A 17,383-nucleotide genomic window follows, 5' to 3' on the forward strand; every position below is an offset into this window, starting at 1 on the left:
CATTCGTATTTGTAAACAATTTTTATAAATGAAAAATCAATATTGTAAATCTAACGATAGTTGTAAAACATATCAATGTATATCTACTACGTGCATCAATGGTGTACACTTTCATCAATATTTCATCGAGTTTTGGTGTCTTGAAGTTTAACAATGTTTGCCAAAATACTCAGCAACAGTTTACAGTTACACGATACACGGTTTGCAATTACGTTTTCTACGTTACAGCTACAATTTGTCAATACGGTTTCAAATAACACGGATGGACATTTTAAATATTTAAATATATGAACGGACTAATTAAACAAGAAACGTAAAAATGTTATAAACGATGAAATATAAAATGGAGAAAAAAGGGAAACGATTGAAAGGACAAAAAAGAGAAAAATAAGTACGATGGAAGTTTATATTGTTAATATCGGGATATTAAATATTGTAGACGGATTATTGAAAATACTCTTGGCGTTAGATTTTGTTAACGTCTCATTTATTGTATAATATATTTCTAATATAAGTCTATGTAAAAATATTACATACCCTGGCATAGATTGATTATGCTTAAAAGATGTACGTATTTATACAGGATGTAATAAAATATGTTAGCATAATTTCACAGGTAGTTTGAGTATGCTAAAATAATGAACGAAGCTTATATAATCATAAACTCGACGTGACTTTGTTTCAAAATTGTAGTTGTTTTGATATTAGATGGTATTTTACACGTAATTATCATAATAATTCAACGAAACAATTCAAATTAACAAATTTTTCGTTTACAAACGTTTTATCATAGATCTTTTAGTTTATTTCAAAATATCATATACCGTTAGAATTTATTGACAATTGTCTTGATTATAATAACTTCGGTTAGTTTTATAAATTAATCAAACTCTATCAATACACATTTATTGATTTTTATATATATAAATTATTTTGTTCCTTTTAGTCTACCAGAACAACTCTTCAAAATTATACCTAAATCTTGTTGAAACACCCTATACATAAAAATAAGATAACACGTGCGTCTACCAACGTATATAACACTTCGTAACTCAGTCGTTTGTCGGTTATATTTCACGCTTGACATTTAAATTCTGCATTTCTTGCAAGTGTATGACGACTACGACACAATGGGTGTGCACGAAGGTAGTGTAACACCTTTTCCAACCCTATTCCTATCTCTCCTCCCCGCCCCCTCCCCATCTGCTTCTCTCTATTCCGCATTCGGTAGGTTACAGTCTCTTTCTATCTCTTTTTCTTTTACTCTTATGCGCACTCCACCTACAAATAACCCTATTATGTAAATCTGGTCTGTTCATTACGAGTCAAGTAACGAGGCCGAACAAACGACACGTTGCTTTTCTTCCAACTTTATTCTCTCCTCCATTACTACCTTTTTTCTTTTTTTCTTTTTCTTTTTCTTTCTCTCTATCTCTCTTTTTTTCTCTTTTTCTTCTGAAGGAGAATAAGAAGAAATTTAAGCTCGCATTAAGGACGCACGGGCGCGCGAAACGACCATTTACATTCTCAATATGACGATGATGCTTCTTCCTATAAGAATAATATCATTTTGAAATATCATGAAAAGGAAAATGATATTAACGGGGGACGGGGGGATGGGTGTTAGGAAGGATCCTTATTATTTCTTTGCTTTCTCCTTTTTTTTTGGTTTTTTAATTTTCTTTTTTCGTCCTTACGATTTTATCTTTTATTATTTTTTATTCTGAAATTAAAATTTTTATTGGATATCTAACACCAAATCGTTTTATATGAATTATTTAATATTGATATTAATTTTAATTCAATATTTATTAATATCATTGAGAGAAAGTAAAAAAAAAAAGAAAGAGTAATGTAAAACAAAAGAAGAGAGAGAGAGAGAAAGAGAGAATTTATATATATTTTTCTTTTAATTAAAAAAGGAACAAACGTTTCTCTAACGAATTGTGACCGTAGTATGAATAAATGATATCAAAAATAAACAGCGAACAACCCTTTTTCAGATTTCGTTTAGAAAAATATCTCCGATTACTATCAACTTGACAAATTTTCAATTTGCAATAAAAAATTTCTTAATATGCACCTTCCTTTAATTGTAAACGAAAGTTCATCACGTTCTCGAAACAAAACATTTCGTGTGTGCATATTCACATGACAAATTAAAATAATTTTTCAAAATTAAAGAATATTAAAAACACGATGCGTAACACCTTGTATACTTCAACAATACGAATAATTAATTTCTTTTTTTTTCTAAATATTTAATTAAATATAATATTATTATTATTATCATGGAAAAGTACCTATCAATAATTGATAAAACTCGAAAGTATGATATACACGGAACATAATAACACATGTTCTCTCTCTCTCTCTCTCTTTTTCTTTCTTACTTTAACTCCTCTTATACAACAGGAAGTGCGACCAAGCGAAACAGAAAATATTATCGCGGTGTATTTAGCGGAATTAAATACCGTTCTGTATAAGGGTGCTCTCCGGATCTTTGGTAGGAAGCGCAAGCTACGCACACGGTAATACTGGCAACGTAATGGTTCATTTAGCACCGAGTGGGTTGCCTTCATCCGGTTAGGGTGAAGCAAAAATATTACCGGCCGATAGCGAGGAAGCGTTTCAATGGGCTTAGGGTGGTGATACTTATTACTTACTCTTCCGTATACTTTCTCTCTCCTATATAATTTATTATTTTCTTTTTATCGAAATAATTATATCTTGCAATTAGTCGGTAGAAAACATTCGAATTATATTAATTGTTCGGTGGGGGAGGGTGGCAGAAGGAGGAAGGGGAAGGAAACTTTTTTCCTCCCTCTCGAAATATCAATTAGAATATTTTTCATCGAAGATATAATATGTGCTCATAATTATGAAAATGGTTTAAGTCATAGATGTATATCTCTTGTTTCGAGATATTTAAAATGAATTCTCTATATAATATTGAAATAACAAGCATTATAGAATAGTTCATTTTTGACAATATCGTGTGATAATTACATTGAATTAATTTAATTGAAAATAATGAAATTAAAAACTGGTGTGTGTACTTATTTACGCACGTAAGAAGTTATACTTCTTTGCCGTACCAAAACGAACATAACCTCAATAACCTCAAAAATAACTTCAAAAAAAAAAACTTCAAAGAAAAAAATTAAAAAAAAAAAAATTATTATATTATATATAAGAAAGAATAAAAAAAGAAAAAGAAAATATCAAAATATAGATATCAGTCCACACTAAATATAAGAGAGATATATCGAATAACTTCACGCGTCTACAGCCATGGCGCGGTGATAATATTAGTTCTCGCTTCGATCATTTAAGTAAAGCAGCGCTGAGTACGATTAGTATTTGGATGGGTGACCCGCTTGAGAAAAAAGGGGGGAAGAAGAAGAAGAGAAGACAACTTCATGCCGTATACTTGAAATCGCTTTGCCGCGCGTCGTAAGTACCGACAAACTTCATGGTGTCGTTTTTCTAGACGCTCGGAACAAAATCACTCCCCATTACATTTTCCCCAACGCGCCAAAAGAAGTATAACATCAAAAATAAACATTTTTTAATTTCGATTTATGTTAGACCACTTTCATAATATATGATATATCTCGTAATATTATAATTCAAATGATCCAAACGTATTAATTATATTCATATTAAAATGATTACAATTTTAAAGGACGCGAAAATGACGTAATTCGTACAAATTACATTTTGTAAAATCATTTTTAAAAAGAAAAAAAAATAAAGAGAGAGAGAGAGAGAGATAGAGAGTAAAATAACATAAACTTTTCTTTAAAAGAGTACTTTCTCTTTCTCTCCCTCTCTTAAGATTGGAAAATCAGATCCCGAGTTGGACGATATACAAAAAGATGAATACGTTTGGCTCTGCGACAGTGTGGGAGAGTCAAGAAAGGATCTAAGGTGCGAGTTACTTCGTATTCGTTGATCTTTAACAATAGCAAAAAAGAAAGAGAGAGAGAAAGAGAGAGAGAGAAGGATTCGAAACTCGGTCGTATTTACAGAAGGCGTGGAAAAACTTTTGAAACAAGTCCAAATAGGTCCGTTATGTAAATGCAACGTTCACGAGATAGAGAAAGAAAGAGAAAGAGAAGTAAAAAGAGAGAGAGAGAGAGAGAATTTGTAGGAAGGATGCGGTGTCGACGTAGGAGAAGGTTCTCGAGTATACACAGAGTTTAAAACGGGTGTGCTTTTGAAGATCGTCGTGTCTCTCTGGCTTGTGCCAGAAGCGATTAGAGAAATTAACGTACCCTCGTTATCGGTCGGTAGCAAACGAAGAAGAAGAAGAAGAAGCTAAAGGGACAAAAATAGAGAAAGAGAGAGAGAGAGAGAAAATAAAATGACGAGAGATGGAAGAACAGTAACGAAAGTAAAAGAGAAAATGAGATAGGAAAATGTGAGAAAGAAGTTATGGTGAAACTCGACTATTATACTACATTTCATACTCACAACAGCCACCACTGTCCACTGGTTACGTTAGTATTGTCTTTTTGAATCTCCACGTACTATTATACTACTACTACTACTATTACTAGGAAAATCCTGAAAATCCAAACGACGGTCAAGGTTCCCGACGACGACGACGACGATGACGACGACGATGGCAACGAGTAGAATCGGGTATTACGGTTTATCTATAGAAGCTGAAGGAAATAAGGGGATTTGATGGAAAGAAGAGAAGGGGATAGATGTAAAGAGAAAACGAAAGAGAGAGAAACTTGGACGGTGGCACATTGTCCCGTGAATATATATAACACCCTATAGGGAAACTCCTCACAGAAATCTTCTTTCTCTCTCTCTCTCTCTCTCATTCACTTCGGTGTCTGTGGGAAGCTAGAGAAAGAACAAGAAAACGAAGAAGAAGAAGAAGAAGAGAGAAAGAGAGATTGCAAAGCCGGATCGGCCTCGAGTAGAGACTTCGCCAGCTGTTATTCCTGCATTCCAGTAAATCGAGTCGGGAATCCAATCTGCCTGTTTGCTACTGCATCCAAACTACCCCTTTCTATCCTTTCTCTCTCTCTCTCTCTCTCTTTTCCAACTCTGTCTCTATCTCTATGTCCTTCTCTTTGTATATACATCCCATCTCTTTCTCTTCTCTCGTCCACTCGCATACTATTCTCCCTAACGTTTCATACGAACGTACGTACAACGTTTATAGAAGAGAGAAGAGTACAAATCTTTCGACTGTGCAATGGAGATCAGTCTGTCTAGTCTATGGTTACTATCCACCGATCCTTTTCTCTCCTTCTATCATCTATTTCACTCATACGAATGAAAATCGTCTTATTTCTTTCGAAATGATCTTATTTCCAAAATGTTTTTTTATTCTTTTACTTTTGTATATTATATGTGCCCATATAATTATGAAAGTGGTCTAAGTCAAAATGAAAAAAAAAATAAATTTATTAGTTATTTCACACTACGTTATTTGAAACTTAATTAATTCAATGTAATTTTCACGATATTGTCAAAAGTTAACCGTTAGATAGTGTCTGTTATTTCAATATTATATAGAATTCATTTAATGTTCAAATGTAATCCTTTAAATATCTCGAAACAATAAATATATGAATTAGACAACTTTCATAATTATGGGCACATATGTATGTATGTATTTATTTGTGTAAGCATTTAATTTAATCGAAACTTAACGACGTTTGTGAAAAAAAAACCGTTGACATCAATTTTATTATGCAATGATATTTATTATTTTGGAAAATTGGAGGTGAGTAGTTAAAATACGAAATCGATATTTGATCTTTGTTTCTTTTTTTTTCTTTTTTAAACTAATTATCTATTATCTATTGTTGTCTTTACTTTTTTCGTAGTATGAAAACAAATGTTCTGTTAATTGTGCTGTTTTATCGGATTTAATTTAAATTTTTCTCTTGTCAATTTGTATATTATTTAGATTAGTTGAAGTATGTAATTCTATCGTATTTTATATTTGAACAGATTAGTATAGTTATATATTTTAAGATTTTAGATGCTCATTTCACGAATTTACAATTTACGCAAAGTAATGTTAACGTGTATAATAATAATAATAATAATAATAATCGATAGTCGTATTGTAAAGTTTTCTTATTAATCAGTTAAACTGCGTTTGACGTGTATGCACGTCAATCAAAAACTTGACTTCGATTCGGTTGACGCGTATACTTGTTGTGTATAATAAAAAATTACAATTTACTAAGGAAACTTCATATTTCAATATAAAGTATTAACAATATGTTTCCTTCGTATTACCAATAAAAATTGCATACGTATTTGTCCTTGTTTGTCGTAATTATATTATTTCTTAGCAATATTAAAGTTATTTTTTTTTTTTTCTTTTAAATAACAATAACCTTTTCAACAATGTAATTGTTTTCTTTTGCATAGAATAAAAATGTAATTCTTTCTTTGTAGAAAATTTCTAACAAGGTAGTATTTGTTCTGCGTTCGACGTGTATACGTTCGTAGTTGTTTGATTTTAATTACACATCTTGTAAAAAGTTTTTCCCATTAAAATTCTACAGTTAATTGATTATAAATACTGATTATAAGATTTAATAAATATTTAAATAAAATATTAATAAAATTATTATCAACGGCAATATACAGGTGGAAAATACTTCGTACAAAATAATCATTTAAAATCTCAATATCGTGAGAAAATAATTAAACGAAGAAAAAATAAAGTATGCACGAAAGAAAAAGTGGAAAAATGAATGAATGGTTGAACAGAACCGACAGAATGGACGATGTCCTCCCTCGATGCGGTCGCTGACTGTGGTAGGAGGAAAAAGAAAACGAAAATGAAAAGATGAGAGTGGGCAAGGAAAAAAGAGTGTGGGAGGGATTGTGAAGAGAATCGTGGATAATCCCTCTATAATCCGCGAATCATTCTCGGGAATGAATCTTTCTATCGATCCAAAAGGGGAATATAATTGAAAAACTTGCTACTTTATCGTAAAGAAGGAAAGGAAAAAAAAAGAAGAGAAAAAAACGTAAGATAGTTAATAGAAATTGTTTTTTCTTCGTTAATCATTTTCGAAAAAAAAGAAAAAAGAAAAAAGAAAAAATAATAAATATAAACGAAAAAATGCGCAAAGTAATATTATATAGAATATAAATTAGATTTGCCTGAATATAGGCAACACTTTCTACTCCGTCGATAACTTTGTTGCAATCGAATAGAACTTCTATTCGCGTATATACACCTATGTATGAAGGGAAAACAACTTTTCAGGGGCTTCGGAAAAACAATTTTCCCGATAAAACAAAATTAATATCGATCGAAAAATATGAAATATTGCTTATCTTTAATATCTTACGAATAATAATTTCGTTATATTATTATATCTACGTATAAAATAATATACGATTAACTAAATGAGAATTATTTTCACGACGACTTACAGTCAATTAATTCCAATGAAAAAATATTTTTAAATTTCTAACAATATGTCAAAGAAGAGAATAAAAAGAAAAAAAAAGGAAAAAGTAAAGAGAAAAAGATAGAGAAGCATTATCGTAGTCGCACCTCTAAAATTCGATTCGATTCGTTTCCTGCGTCGTGCTCCTTTCGAATTTCCGCCTTTTCGAAATAACTTTCGTAGCAAGGAAGTTAGCTAGCTAGCTACCTACCTACCAACCTACCAACCTACCTACCTACCTACCTACCTACGCAAGACTCCTAAAACGAAATCGAGTTAAAATCGATCTTCCGTATACTTTCACGTATTCCACATACGTGTACGTACATATATATAGATACACGTATGAGAAAGAAAGAAAGAATGAAAGAAAATAAAAAAGTGAACGATAAAGTATAAAAGTTTCCACTAACAATAAAGGGAGAGACGAATTCTCGAATTTTCTCGATTCGATTGAAAATATTATACTTTGATGGAGCTTAAAATTCTACTTTACTCTCTACTAGAACTATTTTCGAACGTAAATAATGCTTTCCTACGAAGGAAAAAGAAAGGATGAGGTGATAGTCGAGTGGATGGATGTGAGTAGTGGGAGAGGGGTAGTGGGGAGGGTAGTTTAAAGGAAGGAAACATGTAACCGTACGATTCTGATTGCTCTATTCTTTCTCTCTCTCTCTCTCTCTTTCTCTTTCTTTCTCCTTATGAGAATCGCGTGACACACACGTGTGCTACAACTGATAGTGGATCGAGCCAAAGTGTTGGAAGTTTGAAAATTTTACGAGAAACACACGTCACGATGTTGCTACAACCCGGCAGTCACGATGGTGCCGAGGATGTGAAGAAGAGGAGGATGAGGAAGAGGAGGAGGAGAAGGAGGAGGAGGAGGAGGAGGAGGAGGAGTGGAACTTCTCCACTCCCTGTTCTCGCGAAATAAGCTCGTTCACGGTTCACTGCGACTCAATTTCAACCGTAGTTACATAACGGACGTTGCTCTAGCACGCTCGTCGTCCCTTCGTTCCTGTTACCTCACCTTCTCCCTCCTTCTCCTCCTCATCCTCATCCTCTTCCTCCTCCTCCTCCTCATTCGTTTAACGTTATCAACGTCGTGTTTGCGCGTGATGCCCCATCCGTACACCCGGACAGATTGCAACATCGATCGATAAATAGCAAGATCCCTATCATAGTCCTACAACACGATGACGTATAATAAGGAGAATAATTATTAATATGATAGAGTTATAATATTTCATTATTAAAACTATATAGTAAGGAATGGAGGAGGGAAGGAAGGATAGAAGGAAGGAAAAAAGGAAACAACGGAAAATGGACAAAAATCGTCGACGTGTAATCGTAGAAATGTAGTTTGAAATTGGCCAAGGAGATTGCCAATTGGCTATGATAGGTGATCAGCAACGTTCTCTTTTCGAAATGGTCTCGATTTGAATCGGATCCAAAATGTATTGTAACATAGACTGCTTCCTATAGAACCTTTTTTTTTCTTCTCGGCCAAAATCGAAAAAAGATGTGGCATAATATGTTCTTTTCTTTTCTTCTTCTTATTTTTTTTCTACACGTATATATATATCAAAAAAATAAAAATAATATATATGATTTCTTACATATAGTAAATATTTATTTGACATTACGAACGATGATTGATCTCATTCATTTAAGACGGATCATTGATAAAAACGTTTATCGCAATTTATAGAATAAATATATAAAATGGTCAATCAAAGAAAAATACGACAAGAAAAAGGTAGTTTGAATCGAACGCGAGGAACAAAGAGAGCGTAACTATGGGCAAAAAGAGAAAGACAAAGAGTAGGAGAGGTAGGCGAGAGCGTGCTCACATCGGTCTCCATTTGTCACGGTAATAATCGCACGACCTGCAACCGTGCGTGACTCAATTAGTCTGATATCGATAGGGCGGATCGTTAATAAGCCAAGAGGTCGTTAGACGCACGGTAGAGCGAGTTTCGTTTCCATTTAAAAAACTAGCCGAACGCGTAATTAATTCCTAGTTCTCCCCCAACCATCCCTCAACCCCCTACCCCTTTCCCCCTTCCCCCTATCCCTAGGATCGATATAATTGATGTCGTAGCAGGAAACCTAGATCGGCTCGTTCGATTATATATTTTAACATTCGCATTAATTCTGAATCGAACAAACGAACATAATGCACGTGGTACGTGTATGTAATATATGTATGTAATGTATATACATGTGTAATACACATATCTACTATATATATATATGTATATGTATAGATGAGTACAACTCAAATCGCAGTTCTACGCTGTCGTCTTAGGAAATCTATCGTCTAGTAGTAATTCGAAAGCGATTGTTCAAATTTATGTGAAGCCATTAGAACGATATCCCGTACATTCACCGGGAAATGCCTAGCCTGATTCCTAGCGCAATAAAAGAGTCGTATGGCAGTTCTATTTTGTCTCGAATTCGATTCGAGTGTGCCACGATATAACAACATTGAGAATATAACGGTGAATCTTTATCTCTGTTGGATAGCATGTCTATCATGTATATTGATAGAAGTGGACTATAATAATAGTACGGAACGTATGAACTGAAAACACGGAAGCTTATCATATGGATACTATATCACGTGAATAATTCTGATCAATAAAATTAAATAATCTATCGTATATATCTATATATGTATGAAATGATTCTAGGAACTGGGGATCGGGTTATAATCCTATATTTTAAATAAAATGAAAAAACAAAAACAACAATCATTTCACATCTTCGCGATCTTACTTTTTGTACGGATTGCCAAGTGTATTATTGCAATCTATTTTTTTAATTTGACCCAACTCTTTTCTTCCCCTTTTTTTTTCAATCAATCGTTCCTTTTCATTATTTTGCGTGTAAAAGTATTGCCAACCTTAAGGTCATCCAAATGTCAATATTTTACGAGATATTTGAATCCAGAAACGAGATTTTTCGATCTTTCTTTTGTAAAATGAAAATATAAAAAAAAAAATAAAAAAAGAAAGAAAATCATAAAATAAATTCTTAACTTTCCCATACGACCATAATATTGTTCTCCCCGTATCATATAATCTATTATTCTTATACTTAATTCTTATTCTTATTCTTATAATTAATTATTATTCTTAATATATCATTTTTGATTTTCATTTTCTTGTATTTTCCAGCAGTGAGCTCCATGCGACCGATAGACAATAACAACTGCGTAGTGGTTCAAGATATCAAGGCTGTGACTCATGAAAACGCTCACGTTCACGATCCTATATCAACTCAGATACCAACGGAAGGTAAATATTGAGCAGCCGTTAATTTGCATCCACTTTGCATGATGTAAATACTCTAGTGAACAACGTCTCACGATGATTGCTTTTGGGAGATGGACGGATGCTGCACGTTTTACGTGCCACCCGTTCGTTCTACTTCCCATCTCTATCCCACTAACTCTCCCTTTTCGCATCAAAACCAGCATCATCCCTTTTCAAGACCGCGGATGAGTTTCTAGTTCTCTCTCTCTCTCTCTCTCTCTCTCTCTTTCTTTCTTTCTCCTTATCTTTCTCTTCGTTTATGTGCTGTAGTACACAGTGAGATTAATAACACTATGAATACGATTGCGATATGAAATAAACACTCGACGCGTTTGAGAGAATCCAAGATGCATCAGTTTTTCTCTTTATATTTCACTCACTCTCTCTCTTTCTCTCTTTCGCTCTATATTATATAACATTCATTTTCTTTACCTTCGAGTTGTTTTCATCACCTCTTGAATCCCACACACATACATCCCCCATTCACTTTAGTTGCAAAATATTATACGTGTATGACTTTAAATTGTAATAGGTGTATGAAATATATCTGGGAGGGGGAAAGGAGGGAGAAGGAAAAATTGAAAAAGAAAATTCACTACGTCGATAAAAAATAAATGAAAGAAAAATAAAAGAACGTTAACCAACGTATGTAAATAAGCTATGATCGATAATATATATAATATAATATAATATAAATATGCATAGAGTGTGTTAAAAAATACCTTACGTTATATCGAAAAAGTTGTTAAATGCAAAAAAGAAGAAGAAAAAATAAAAAGGAAAAAATACAATATGAAAATGAAATGAAATTTGAAAAGGTAGATACTGACTCGCGTGCCGTACATTTTGAAAATGGCTACGTAAACGTAACTGCATTGACCGCATCGGCCCAGTAGGAGGAAATCGAATGCGCTCGATAGAGTTTCATTCCGGAGGGAAATGGAAAGTATCAAAACGCAGAGATGTACCCTGAGGGCTCGTGAAACCGTCTACATTATTGGTACAATGATAAAATCATTATTTAGTGGTTGTAAAAATATATGACTTAGTATGTTAGTTGTGTGAGTAATGATTTAAAAGAAAAAAAGAAACATAAAGAGAGAGAGAGAGAGAGAGAGAGAGACAGAGAGAACACGAGGAGAAAAAAAAAATAGAAAAAGAACGATTTCCTCTGAAACAACGATCGTTTTGTTTATAATTAAAACATGATTTATTCGAACACGCTATGTTATATAAAATAACAGCCTTTTGCTCGTGATAATTACCCGATGATCTTGCAAGCCACGCTCGATATATCTTGAATTATCTGATTTATATTTATTATACCTTTCTTATCCGTGTAAAAATGTTAATCGAATTTTCCCTTGCTTTTCCGACGAATAATCGTCACGTTGTTTTAAAACACGCGAGCTGTACCCAGTTCGTATAATATGTATCCAAATTTATATACGACTATGTACTCGACTATGTGTATAGTATATATTATTTTATATATTATTATAATTATTCTATTATTTTAATAATTAAAAAAATTTCTAATAATTAAATTAATTTTTATTTCTAAAAATTAAAAAAAAAATTATATGTATATATATATATATATACATATGAACACTCTCGTCTACTTCTTAGCAATTTTTTTTCTTTGGTCTTTAATTATTAGAAATAAAATGAAAAGGGACAAATTTCCGAACACAAATTCATGCCCGATGTCATTTGAAAAAATAATCTTCCCGATAGGGCGTGGCAATTTTTATACCGGTCACCCGATAGAAAGAGAGAGAAAGAGAGAGAAAGAGAGAGAGAGAGAGAGAGAGAGAGAGATACTCCGAAATCAATAGAAGGGCATCGCTCATAAATTGGAGGGAATGAATGCAAACGGGAAAAGAGAGGTAGGAGAGTAAGAGGAGGAATGGAGAAAGAAAGAGGAAGGAAACTCATTCGAATGCCGCTCGCTTTCTTTTGCATTTGCATTTTACAATCCCTTAATGTTCTTACGCACTCGACTCCAACTACGATTCCACTTTCAAGCCGCCACCCTTTCACCCATTTCTCCTTCCCTCCCACCCACGTTTCCACCTTTCCTACCTTTTCCTCGTTGTGCCATTAAATATCAACATATAATTTTTTTTAAAGCGTTACGTATCATACTTATAATATATGAATACTTATATTAACGAGCTATGCTTTTTCACTTTAACAACGATTTTACAATCTTGACATTAATAATCCTCTTCGTAACTCGATCGTTATCGTTGATCTATTCTAAAGGTGACTGCTTTATAAATTCCTTACTTTCTTTTTGCAAAAAAAAAGAAAGAAAAAAACAACTAAAGCGTCAACTTTCAGCGTAAGGTTTCGTTAAAATATAGTCAAGGTTTGTTATACCTTTTCTTTTTTTCTTTTCTTTTTATTTCCATATCATATTACGTAAACTTGAATGATTCGAAATAGAAATATTATATATAAAAAATTAAACTGTAATATTATATTATTTTTAAATATTTGATCATATATGCATATATCCACAAAACATGAAATTTATAAGCACGATTGTTGAAATTGTAAAAATAGAAAGGAAAAAAAAAAAAACAAATAATAATCGTGTTAATTGGTTTATAATTTATAGAATCATTGCCCACCAGTACCGCCGAACACTCTAGTGCTGCGGACAGTGTCGGTGAACAACAAAGCGATCCACAAATTCAACAATCGGCCCAACAATGGCCAGCGGTACTCGAGCTTCAAGCTTACAACGTAGCGCATTCGGCCGTGATACCACCATATTACTTTTGGAATACCGAATTCCGGAACAAGCAGCCAGCATTCATCAGGTTAAACCTAACATTGCCTTGGGGTGCAAACTTTGCCGTTTACGGAAGACGAAACGTGGCACCGAGCGTCACGCAATACGATTTCGTTGAGTTTGTAAAAGGTGGCCGTGTTGATCATAGACTTAAAAGGGATGCAACATCCGAAGCTGTAAGCTTTATGAAACAAGCAACGCAAGATTTTGGGATCGAACCTAATCGATCTAGATCCCGAGAGACTGGACCCAAAACTATCAAGTCTTATCAACATATTCTCGTCAAAAGGACTATCGTAGAACCGATGATGGTCAACGTTAGTCTTCTTCAATACTTGGACACTGGCCGTTGGTTCTTATCTGTTTATAACGATGAACTTCAACCGTACAAGGTAACGCTGGTCGTCACCGAAGCTGAAGGAGTCTCCACTACTTGTCCTAACGATTGTTCCGGTAGAGGATCATGTTATCTTGGTAAATGTGACTGCATCGATGGTTATCAGGTAATTAATAATAATAATAATAATAATAATAATAAATGACAATAACTTTCAGTTATAGTAGGTATTTGTTAAAAAGACAATTTCGTGTTCAATTGATTTCGTTTCCTTCCACCTAACTTCCTTCCTTCCTTCCTTCTCGAATTAAGGTTAAATCAATTGTGTGTTTCAGGGTGCCGACTGTAGCAAGAGCGTGTGTCCTGTTTTGTGTTCGTCTCACGGCCAGTACGGCGGTGGCATGTGTCACTGTGAGGATGGCTGGAAAGGTGCCGAATGCGACATACCGTTAGGAGATTGCCAAGTTCCTGATTGCAATCAGCATGGACAGTGCGTTAGAGGATCGTGCGTTTGTAATCCTGGCTGGAAGGGTGCCTTCTGTAACGAACGTAAGTCCACTCTCGAAATTAAACTAAACTTGACGATAGACTATTCAAATGTGTTCTACGTGTAGGATTACAAGTAGATACAAGACACACGTACGTACTATTATATACGTCAAATACACGACAATAGTTTTCGATTATGTTAAAACGATTTCGAGGATATTTTGTAATTGTAATAGTAAATGAATCATCTTTTTCCTTTTCTTTTTTTTTAATCGACATTAAGAGAAATATCGAAATATTATAGATTTTTAAGTAAAAACATTCCTTTCTTTTCTTTTTTCTTTACATTTTTCAAACTAAATTAAAATCAAACATTTACTCAAGTCGTAAATCGTTTGCAATTTGAAAGATTAGTCTCTCTTAACGTTAATGTTTCCAGTAGTAGTAAAAGTAATCCGTTGTGTCAGGGAAAAGTTCGAATATGTTAAAAGGCAAGCTTAACGTGTACCTACACCTTTTAACAAATTCTCTTTACGTTTATAAAGAAAGAACAGAAAGAAAGAATGAGTGAGTAAGAGAGAGAGAGAGAGAGAGAGAGAGAGAGAGAGGGAGAGAGAGTGAGCGAGTGAATGGTAAAGAAGATTAGAACGTTGCAAGCATACTATAAACTGTTTCAAAGAAAACCTACAAAGTACAAGGAGAATAGAAAGCTTCTATTATCTAAAAAGCTATTTCTTTGTATTTTCTTTTCGTAAAATATTAAGAAAAATCAAAGTAATTAAAACAAGAAAAATAGAAGAAAAATATTAACATCGTTAACAAATTTTTGGATGAGACGATAAAAAAAAAAGCTGTAAAAGTATCGAATCATATGGCAAAAGAAAAAAATACATTGTGGTTATATTAACGTTCTTCGTATTTATCACGGTACCATTAAATTCTCCATAATTCAAGTTTATGCTCGACCGTGGTGTCCTATATCCAAGGAAGATCCATGATATTAGTAATGCACAGTGTCTACCAAGGCTGTTAGATAGAACATAGCTTTCTTCCCCTTTACTATATATATATATATATATATATATATACTATTCATATATATAGCGATCTATAATTAATGCGCACGACGTTCTCCAAATTTACATATAGGTCAAACCGTGCCGATTCGGGTCCAACAATTAGTTTAGCCGCTTTCGCATTGTTTTAGGTAGAGAAATTTGAATTTTACACGAACACGATTGTGTAGAACAGGTGGATGGTAATAACGAACGAAATGAGATGAATGAAAAGGAGAGTGGGAATGGATACACATATGGCAAGCAAATATCTCTGAAAGCTCATTCTCGTTTTGATCTACATACCTCAATATATATATATATATATATATGTATATATGTATATATACCTTCTTGCGAAAATATTTCGAAGAATATTTGTTTCAAAGAAAAATTACTTTATACCCCTTCATCCCACCCACTCCCCTCCACCCCATCCACGACCGGCTTCTAAATGGTAAAATTATTCTTCAACGTAAAGGGAACGCTTTGTCTCTGACACTTTCAGACAGATTCACCGATCGACCTCAAGACTTCTTTATTCTTTCTTCTATTTTTCTGTTGTGTGGACGAAAATAACTCGAGAAAAGTCCTGCCACGGGGAAAGACAAATTTAAAAAGAAAAAAAAGAAAAACTGGTTACTATTACGCGTATAGTGTGTGTGCGCGACTGTATATTTATATTATATATATATACATATATTTATATTATATTATATACATATACGTTGAAAAGTAGGACGCTTTAACGCACACCCACCCCTCTTCTTCTTTCTCGTCCCATTGAATCCTACGGAAAAAGGATTCTTTCTCAATGATGTTCGTGAGATAGCATTCTTTCCTTCTACAGACTGTGACGCTTTGTTCACAATAAACGTCGGAATAAGAAGAAGAAGAAGAAGAAGAAGAAGAAGAAGAAGAAGAAGATGAAGAAGAGAAGAACGAGAAAAATAAAAAAAAGAAAAAGTAAAAAAAAAGTAAAAGGAAAAGTTAGAGTAGGCAACAATATTACGTCCCCGTTCGATCACTGTCGCGCATACTTCACGTTTAAAGAAACCCACGAGAAATTCCAGTTTACTGTGGGTCAAGTGAGAGACGACGACGACACCACCACCACCACCACCACCATCACCATCACCATCACCATCACGTGAAACGGGTCCTGGGATATATTAACGTTCTCTTCTTTTCTCGCATAGACTACGACGACGTCCTTCGTGAATGAGAGAAAGAAAGAAAGAAAGAAAGAAAGAAAGAGAAAGAAAGATAGTAACATTCGCGTTTACGTTTCTGCGTCGCAGGGAGAGCCCCGTTGGAAATTAAGTTTCATAATTTCCCCGGGGCGAGAGCGGTATCCGCGGGGATAATGCAATTGTTCCGATGCCCGTAATTTAAAAAGTTGCCACAGAACGGACGACGATGTCGTCGTGCTTCTCCGAAAACGAAAGAGAAAACGTCGTCGTTTCTGCGAAATCGTCCGACTGTTTAAACTGCTCGAGTTTAGATTCGTTCGTTTGGTTTGTTTCTTTTTTTCTTTTCTTTTTCTTTCATTTTTTTGTAGATTTAAATAAGACATTTCTAATCATCCCTCTCCCCCCCCCTTCGATCACTATACTTTTTCTCTTGTTTCATTCTTATATTTGAATAATAATATTATCTGAAAAAAAAGAAGAAGAAGAAGAATAAAAAACAACAAGCACGTAGAATTCAATTAAATTTGATTGTTATTTATATCGGATCGCACATATGTAGTTTGCGAATTCGTACTCTCTCAATCCTCTTTTCAAGATAGGCATACATACATATCATACATACATAAATACCCCATACATGCATGTACACACATAGGGAACTGAGTTGTACAGAGTACCTACATAATTTAATCGATATTCCGAAACTCTGACGAAATTGCACTGAAGTTTCGT

At 33.7% G+C, this 17,383-nt stretch overlaps 1 protein-coding gene across 10 annotated transcripts in view; it reads left to right on the forward strand.

Moving 5' to 3' along the window:
- Nucleotides 1-17,383, forward strand: part of LOC122516645 (teneurin-a) — a 545,517-nt gene that overhangs the window by 502,639 nt on the left and 25,495 nt on the right. For 9 of the 10 annotated variants that reach the window (XM_043634626.1, XM_043634627.1, XM_043634621.1 and 6 more), the window contains 3 exons: nt 10,634-10,753; nt 13,401-14,080; nt 14,250-14,463. In XM_043634626.1, coding sequence (XP_043490561.1) covers nt 10,634-10,753; nt 13,401-14,080; nt 14,250-14,463 — 1,014 coding nt within the window. The remainder of the gene's footprint in view (nt 1-10,633; nt 10,754-13,400; nt 14,081-14,249; nt 14,464-17,383) is intronic. The other variant, XM_043634622.1, reaches the window with a different exon arrangement.

Source organism: Polistes fuscatus, unplaced genomic scaffold, assembly GCF_010416935.1.
Source record: "Polistes fuscatus isolate 324 unplaced genomic scaffold, CU_Pfus_HIC Scaffold2, whole genome shotgun sequence".
NCBI lineage: Eukaryota > Metazoa > Arthropoda > Insecta > Hymenoptera > Vespidae > Polistes > Polistes fuscatus.